The sequence below is a fragment of the Arachis hypogaea genome, chromosome 13 (genome assembly GCF_003086295.3).
Source record: "Arachis hypogaea cultivar Tifrunner chromosome 13, arahy.Tifrunner.gnm2.J5K5, whole genome shotgun sequence".
NCBI lineage: Eukaryota > Viridiplantae > Streptophyta > Magnoliopsida > Fabales > Fabaceae > Arachis > Arachis hypogaea.
The window spans coordinates 126,491,784-126,500,911 of record NC_092048.1 but is presented as its reverse complement, the minus strand read 5'-3'; the positions used below and the strand labels follow the sequence as shown (position 1 = coordinate 126,500,911).

At 33.6% G+C, this 9,128-nt stretch overlaps 1 protein-coding gene across 2 annotated transcripts; it reads right to left on the bottom strand.

Moving 5' to 3' along the window:
• Positions 1–6,057: 6,057 nt before the first annotated feature.
• LOC112733239 (uncharacterized) lies at positions 6,058–8,816 on the bottom strand. 2 transcript variants are annotated; one of them, XM_025782129.2, is made up of 3 exons: positions 8,355–8,816; positions 8,115–8,252; positions 6,058–6,689 (listed from the first exon to the last, which is right to left on the bottom strand). In XM_025782129.2, the coding sequence occupies exons 1-3, from the start codon at positions 8,630–8,632 to the stop codon at positions 6,560–6,562; spliced, it is 546 nt and encodes a 181-aa protein (XP_025637914.1). In that variant the 5' UTR covers positions 8,633–8,816; the 3' UTR covers positions 6,058–6,559. The 2 variants fall into 2 exon arrangements, with proteins under 2 accessions (XP_025637914.1, XP_072068560.1); XM_072212459.1 differs by having other exon boundaries at positions 6,058–6,720; positions 8,355–8,778.
• Positions 8,817–9,128: the final 312 nt, after the last annotated feature.

The window sequence follows — 9,128 nt, the reverse complement described above, 5'->3', positions numbered from 1 at the left end:
TAATCGCTGATAGGTAGCACCTATATTCTTTAGGCCAAAAGGCATTACCTTGTAACAATAATTTCCATGTTCAGTCATAAAAACTGTCTTATCCTCGTCTTTGGGGTGCATCAGAATCTGATTATAGCCAGAGTATGCATCTAAGAAACTTAAAAAGCCGAAACCTGAAGCATTATCTACACGTTTGCTAATGCATGGGAGGGGGTAGGCATCTTTTGGACATGCTTTGTTCAAATTTGTAAAGTCTACACACATTTTCCATTTACCTATGGCTTTTCTTACCATGACCACGTTAGACAACCATGTGGTAAAGTGTAATTCTTTAATGAAACTTGCAGCCAGGAGCTTTTTGGTTTCTTCCAAACAAGCCGCTCTCTTTTACTCGCCCATATCCCATTTCTTTTGTGCTACAGGTCGGACGGTTGAATCAATTTGTAGTTTGTGGCATATGAAGTTCAGGTCAATGCATGACATGTCTACGGAGTCCAAGCAAAGAGATCCATGTTTTGTCGGAGTATGTTGATGATCTACTCTTTGTCATCTGCATACAAAGAACAGCCTATATAAGTAAATCAATTGCCATTATCATCAAAAATTACCTTTTCGAGGTCATCCACTGGGGAAGGCCTCTCTTTGAAATCCTCTCTTGGATCAAGTTTAGATGTGCTCGAAATGTCGACGATGTTGTATATAGTTTGTGAAAATTCGGTTTTTGGTGGTTGCACCGATCTGGCTTTCAGGCTCGCGTTGTAGTAGTGTCATGCCTCCCTTTGATCAGAGTGAATAGTTGTTATCTGGTTATCCTGCACATGAAACTTGACATACAAATGAACAGTAGAAACTATTGCACCAAAAGAATTTAAGGAAGGTCTACCGAGAATGATATTGTAAGGGCTAATGCAGCCGACTACTAAGAATTGAACATCCATTATTTTAGATAAATAGGTGTTTTCCTAGTGTCACTTTTATCTACTGGTGTTCGAGGATGGGTACCCGCACCCCTGAGAAGCCTACCAGCTCCCCCGAGGAAGGTTGCATTGTCTTTTGATGAGCGGATATTTTATACGCTTTTTGGCATTGCTTTCATATAGTTTTTATTATATTTTATTTAAGTTTTATTATATTTTCATAGGTTTTAGTGCAAAATTCACATTTTTTGATTCTACTTTGAGTTTGTGTGTTTTATGGTGATTTCAGGTATTTTTTGTTTGAAATTGAGGAGGTTGAATAGAAGTTTGATTCAGAAGCAGAGAAAGGACTGCAGATGCTGTCAGGATCTGACATCCGTGCGCTCGAAGGAGATTTTCTGGAGCTACAGAAGTCCAAATGGCGTGCTCTTAATGGCTATGGAAAACTAACATCCAAGGCTTTCCAGAAATATATAATAGTCCATACTTGGTTTCAGAAACGAAGGCCCAAAACTGGCATTCAACGCCAGCCACCAGCCCCAGTCCTGGCATCCAGCGCCCACAAGGGGGTGGCCAGCGTCCAATGCCCAAAAGGGGACCCCTAGCCAGTGTTCAATGCCCCTAGGGAGTCTTAGCACATGGAAGACACTCAAGCTCAGTCCAAACACTCACCAAGTGGGTCCTAGAAGTAGATTTTTGCACTATCAACTTAGTTTATCTTATTTCTATAATCCTTAGTTAGCAGTTTATATATATAGGAGAAGATCAACCATGTTTAGGATTTTCTTCCTCCCCTATTATTTTCGAATACTATTATATACAGTATGAGTCACTAACCTCCTAAGGTTAAGGTTAGGAACTCTGCTAATTTTCATGGATTAATAAAAGTACTAATGTTCTATTCAATTCGTGTGTGACTCTATTCTAAGATGTATCTTCGTTCTTCAACCTTATGAATGGAATGATCCGCGATACTCATCTTCATTCTATATGGGTTCAGTGTGAGTCTGTAACAGGAGATCACTGAACCATCAGCTTGATTATACATCTCTTAGACGGCTAATCCACGACTTCGTTAGGGACTTCTCGAGACACCAGTTCAGCCGAGGTATGGAGAGATTAGAGTCTTTGTGGTAGAGGCTAGAACCAAAGGTGCATCATTCTCTGATCTGAAAGATTCGACCTTGTCTGTGGCATTTTGAGTAGGATCATCAAGGGGATGAACTGCAGAAGCTTCACCCTCATTCAGGTTGGGTGCACACTAAACCTGGCGTTCGGCCTAAGGGAGGAAGATTGGCGGCCATTAAACCGGCATTGATCACTTACAGCCTGCCATGGAAAGAATCACTCATAGTTGAAGAAAGACACTAGGAAAGGTTGATCCAAAAGAATGAAGCATCTCCGAAACCTCAACCGTTCTCTTATCACTGTTTTCACTCAAATTAAGTAATTTTATCCCTATGCTTGTTTTATGCGTTTATCTCAACAAACTATTTTTTCTAATCGCCTGACTAAGATCTACAAGGTGTCCATAGCTTGGTTCAAAACAACAATCTCTGTGGAATCGACCCTAGCTCACCTCAGGTATTACTTGGACGACCCAGTGCACTTACTGGTTCAGTTGTACAAAGTTAATTTCCGTGTACCACCTTTTCACTTAGCTTCATTTTCTAAAATGTAGAATAAAATAACACGTTGGAACTGCTGCCTGGGTCAAGGAAGACCTTCCTTACTAAGAGGTCTCCTGCCTGAATTAAAATGATGACAGGGTCATCTAAATTGCTGCCTTTTCTTGGTAGTCAAGGTGCTTGAAAGTGATTATGGATGTGGATGATTGTGGTGCTACTTCTGATGGTGTCCCTTCTACGACTAGCATTGCTCGGTAGGTCCTCTTCCTTGTCGAGCTTGTGGGTCCCCTACCTGAGAACCCTCCAGAGATGCAGTTGATAACTCCTCTTGTTGGGGGTGGTTGGTATTTTGACTTTTTGTGCGTGTTTGGGACATTTTCTAATTGTGTGCCACTTATCTTCGACTGTCCTTCCTGTATGCGACCATCTACATACTTATCCAAAAGACCTTGTTTTGCTAATCTTTCTAGGAGATCTCTAGCAATCACGCATTCATCGGTAATGTGGCCGAACTTTTGGTGAAAAGCACATTGTTTATATTTGTCAACGTATTTCGATCTTGGTACGACCTTGCTCTGCTTGGTGGTTTGATAATTTAGCATTGAGTATTTCCTTAATGATGTCTTCCCTCTTGGTATTAAATTGAGTGTAGCATCAAACTTCGGGGTTAGTTTGAAGGGCTTATTAATATCTTTGGTTGTGGTTTGGGTTTTTTTTCCTCTTCTGGGCGAGATTGTTGATTTTTTCTAGACACTGAGCTTCTCGAAGTTCCTCGATTTCCATTTGTCCCACAAATTTTTCTCAGAATTCTACTTATATTTTTGGTTTAGTTACGGCTATGGTCTCTTGAAACTTCCTTGGTCGGAGGTCGCTCTTGAGTGTGTGTAAGTGGACATCCGGGCTAAGATAAGGAATTTCCATAGTCGCCTTTGCAAGTCGCGTCTTATAATCCTTGAGGCTCTCATGTTGTCCCTATTTGATGGTACTAAGGTAGTCTGAGCCGTGAACATATATTTTAGAAGCCGCAAAATAGTTTGTGAAGGATTCTTCCAGATTCTCAAAGCAAGAGATTAAACCTGCAGGTAACTTAGAAAACCACAATATAGCAGCACCATCTAAAATGGTCGAAAAAGATTGACAAAGTATAAGATCGAAAGCACCATTAAAGAAAAACAATGATTAGAACTTGGTGATGTGAATGTTAGGGTCCCCCAAGCCTTCATATGGCTTCAGCGTGGTGGGCAGCACAAAGTTTTTTGGCATCAGAAATTTCGTTATATCTTCCGAGAAGGGGTTGGATATCATCTTCTTCTGCTTTGGGGGAGTCACCTCCTCTGGGTCTTGGGATTGTATACCGTTAGTGCTTTTGAGGTCTTCGGCATTTTGCTTCCCATTTCTTTCTTGGGCCAGTAGCTCGATCATCCTTTGAACCTCGGCCTGAAGCTCTGCGTTTTGGCCCATCAGCTCGTATTGAGTTAATTCTGAGATTCCATTGTCAACCATACTAGAAAGACCCCTGTAAAATAATGCTCAAAAAGAAAAAAAAAGTGAGATTCAGTGGGGTTATTTTAACTGGGTCCACGGTGGGCGCCAAAATGTTCTAAGTAGACCAGTGATTTAGCCGAGGTATAGTCCAAGCTCCTTGAATGCATAGTATTCTTGGCATCGCTGGTCTTTCTCTTCTGCTCAATAAGGACTTCAATCCATCGGGGGTCCTGCAGAAAATACTCCGACGCTCAAGTCAGTAGAATTTCTAGAAATAAAAAGCTCTATTCTTATATTGTTTTGTTGATGTTGCTCTATGCGCTGTGTCTTGTTTAGTTGGTGTCTTCATCTTTTATAGATGACCAAGGTTACTGCCTTGTAACGACTTTAGGGTTACTGAACCCCTGTTCTTCAGGTGGTTATGTGTAATTTGAATTTCGAATTCGTGGTTATCATGTTTGCTCGAATATCGGCTTTTGGAACGTTGCTGGGGTTTTCTTTTCTTTCCGATATATACTCGTTTATTTGTTTGTTTTATTGCCGAGGTTGTTGGTATAGTTCAGAAGGTATTCATAATTAAAAACCTAATTAGATCTTTGGCCGCATGAACTTTGGAAGAAATATTCTATTAATTTTAACGTTTTTGACATGAAAATGACTTAATTACAAAATTAAAAGTAGTGTAGGGACCCAGTAAAAAAGAAAAAAAATATAAGGATCTAATTAAAAATTTAGTAAACCTATAAGGACTAACAAAATAATTAAACCTTATTAAAAATATTTTTTTTATGTGATAGTTGTACACTCCCAAAATACCCATACATAAATAGAGAGAAAATAAAAATCATCAAAATAAAAGTATACCCAATACGTCAGGAAACAAAATCTCAAAATAACTATCTAAAATAAACTAATTATAAGATTAACATATTTATCTCTTAAGATAAATCTATGCATTTATTTACTTTTAAGATTAATTAAAAAATATTAATTAATAATATAATAATTAATAACAAATAATTATGTATGATTGTAGTATAATTTATATTTAGTGTAATTAATAATAAATTAGAATATTATATTCTTCTAATTAATAATATATTCTAATATATTTCTACTATTAATTGATTTAAAGTATTATTATATGCACTCTAACTAATAATATATAAATATTTTTTTATTTATAATTATATATTAATATATTAATATATATGCACGTTCCTCCCATAAGTATAATGCTTCTAAAATTAGAAAAAAAAATTATTAATTAATGATATAATAAAAGGTATCAAAATAAAATCATATTCAATGTATTAGAAAACAAAATTTAGAAGTAACTACTTTAAACAAATCAATTGCGGAATTTTTAACAATGAAAAATTTAAATATTATTTTATTTTCAAAATTCAATTTGAATGTTATGTTTAATATCCTTGAAGTTATTTTATTCATTAAATACTAATTTTTATATAATTATAAAAAAGATACTTTTTTTTTAAATAATTTGAGAAAATAGAAGTATGTAAATTGATATTAGAATGTGCCATGTTAATATGTTTGATGCCAATATAAATATCATATAAATGTTAATTATGTATGATTTATAATTATATTATAAGGATTGATAATTAGTATAATATTTATTAAATTTTGATTTTTATATAATTATAAAAGAGATATTTTTTTAAAATAATTTTTTTTATTAAAGATAAAAAAATTTGAACTTGCAACCTCTTAAAGTGAATATGAAAAGACTATGTCATTGAGCTATAATTTATTGACTTTTTTAAAATAATTTAAAAAGAGAGAAATATGCATACTGATACATCAATATTTTTTACATCAGAATACAAAGTACAAACTATTGTAAAATAATATAATGATATCATAAACCTATTAAATAATAATAATAATAATAATATTTTTAGTAAATTTAAATACTTTTTTCCGTCATGTCTAAATGTACCTGAAATAGACCAAAGTCCCTCCGAACATTATATGATTATATTCCAGTATTCCACACAACATTATTGTACTTAAAAAAAAAAACATTTATTTTCACATTAAAATTTATTTTTTGAAATTTTCGACTATATTTTTAAGGGAGATATTAAACTAACTCACCCAAAAAAAACTGTACTCATCACAAGGGGGATAAACAGTAAACCCTCAACCCCCCAAAAAGATTACAAAAAGTCATGTAAAACTCTCTCTCCCTTCTCTCTCCCCAACAAATGATGACATCATAAAACCAGTAATAAACTAATAATAATACAATTAAGTTGACTAAACAAGGTTATGACCTTGGATCTTGTTGACCTTCTCTTATTAGGAGCCAGGAACGTGCACAGGCTTTGGAGTAGGGAGAGGTTGCTCACATGGTAATTCACAAAATAGCCATATATGAAAGCGAAGAGGAGAGAAGACACATTAAGTAACATAGGAGAAGTGACACTAAGATGAGACAAGCCTGATCAAAGTGCCAAATTCCTAATTAATTATGGATCAGAAATTGATAAACCAATTAAGGTTTAGAACTTAGTAGGTAAAAGGGCTTGCATGATTGTGTATCCCTTCATAGGTTGTTATAACATAGCTTGAGTCGTCTCTGTCCCTTTCCACCCTCTTCTTCACACCGCATCCTTCACTCGAACACTTGTAATAGTTCCTGTATGTGTCATCGTCGTCAATCAATAATTCTACAAATTAAATTGATGGGACAAAATAGGCAATCAGGCATAATTGCATTAGGACAAGACATAACAAGATTTTAGTATTTTGCTTCACATTGCTTTATTACCTAGAAGACCCCATTTAATCAGTATCCTATTTTACCTCCTCCAATCATATAGTAAAAGACCTCAACTCTTTTTTTTTTCGTGTATTTTTAAATAAATAAAAAATTTTATAAAAAGTGTGAAGACAACATTAGTCAAATTATACAATTATGATCAGTGTGCGATCAGCCGCCACAAGATTCATCAAAGCATTTAGAATTTTAGATACCGGGGCACTACATGTCTACATATCCCACTGTAGGCCTAGCTATATATAGTCCACTTGACAAGTTGACCATTGTTCTTTTTTTCAGAAAAAGAAAAAACAGATAATAAAAATTAGGATGAAAAAAGAACTTTTACGTTACAAATGCAGATAAAGTTATTATAAATAAATTATCAATAAAGAAAATAAAAAATTAATTTTATTTTTTTATTCAACAATGTGATCGTTTGCATTCCTCGTTTCACATGCGAAAAAGGGATTGAGTATACAGACCACAAGATGAGTAGATGTGGTTATATACTTATATAGTTATATGTAACGTTTTTCTCTCTCTTTCCCTTTTTTTTTTTCTTCCATAAATAACAATTTAAATGAAAAATAATTTCAACAAAAAAAAGTTCTGCTAATTTGTTACAAAATGGAATGAACTTTGATAATCTATGCACTTTCAATACCGGAAACATTATTATTATTATTATTATTATTATACCATGGCTTTTCGTATAAAAAAGTCAAATAAACATTTTTTTTATCAGCATGCTGAATTACTCTTTTTAGAGAAAAAGATAAATAAATCTCTTACTTTTTAATTTGAAAATATATAAATTTTTTACTAATTAAAATATAAAAACATTTTTTATTTTTTAAAATATGAAACATTTAAATTTATTTGTCAAAAATATATAAAGATAAATAAATCTTCTAAAAAGACTTAGATATATCGCGTTTTAAAAAGTGAGAGGCGTTTTTGTATTTTTAATTAATCAAAAACTTATTTATTTTCAAGATAAAAAACATAGGCATCTATTTGTTATTTTTTCATTTGATTATATAGAACTAACCATAATTAATATGATAATTATATACCTTTTTTAACAATATAGATCATAATATATAATGACTATATGTAGAAAAAGTTTATCATAAAACTAAAATATTATTAACATAAAAACGTTGAGAAGTATTAAATACTTAAATACGTTGACATGTATGTTTAACTCAAGATTTTAATTGTCATATATCTGAATACATTTTTACGTGATGGATCGCATCTAACATCTTAAAATTAAAAACGCCATGATTTGATTACCTTAGATTTGGAGTGTTCTTGACGGCCTTTTTTCCGTACTTCCTCCATCTGTATCCATCATCCATAACATCAAGCTCCGATTTCGTTCTAAACGCCACTCTTGAATTCACTTCTTTCTTACTCCCATTTTTGCATTTTCTGCACAACGTAACAAACTACACTTAGTTAATACTTGTTACTACATGAAAAACTAAGCAAAGCTTAATACTAAGAGAAAGAGAAAGAGAAAAGAGCACTTACATGTTATTGTTGATGCTAGAGGCTTCACCACTATTATTGGTAGTAGTGACATCGCTGAAGGCTGCCATCTCCGACGATTCATTAGTACTTTGCGATTGTGATCCACTCTCTTGATTATTATGATGATGATCATCAACACCATACCCATATGCATCATCATCAGCCACAAGAAAATCGGATATCATGAAATCGGACATGCTCATCATGGCAGAGTAGTCATCATCATCATGATGAGCACCGTAATTGGGGTTTATTGGGTTCACATAATAGTAATCCATAATATTTTTGGTGTGCGTGCTTGAAGTAGTTGAATACTCTACTCAAGTACAAATAAAAGCCTAATTAATGAGGTGATAGAGCATTGAGTTTTTTATGCGATAATAAAGATAGTATCTAGAAGGGATATATAAATGGAAAAGTGAGTGATTTCAAAATACCCATTATGCTTTACTAACTAAGCTTGATGCTTCCAAACACCTTCGTGGAGGGATGTATTGAAGGTTCCTAACACTCACAGATATGTCTGCATCACACACTTGAAAGTCGTAGCGTCACCATAGTGACGTGGTGGTACCTATGTTGAGCCTACTTGCTAAGCCAATTATACCACATATTAATACATTATAGTATATTATCTATTTATCTATCCAACATTCACAATTTGCTGAATTACGGTGTTTGCATGTTTGATATATTTTGCACATGATATTTTTTTATATTTGTCAGATATGCGTATCTATTATGTCTAATTGTGTTTTAATAATAAAAAATTTG

Bases quoted from the DNA above. Each gene is read 5' to 3' on its own strand.
- LOC112733239 (XM_025782129.2), bottom strand. From the start codon at position 8,632: ATGGATTACTATTATGTGAACCCAATAAACCCCAATTACGGTGCTCAT. The intron at 8,253-8,354 runs GTAAGTGCTCTT...TACGTTGTGCAG, and splicing joins TCTAGCATCAACAATAACAT to AAAATGCAAAAATGGGAGTA. The intron at 6,690-8,114 runs GTAATCAAATCA...TGACACATACAG, and splicing joins AAGAACACTCCAAATCTAAG to GAACTATTACAAGTGTTCGA.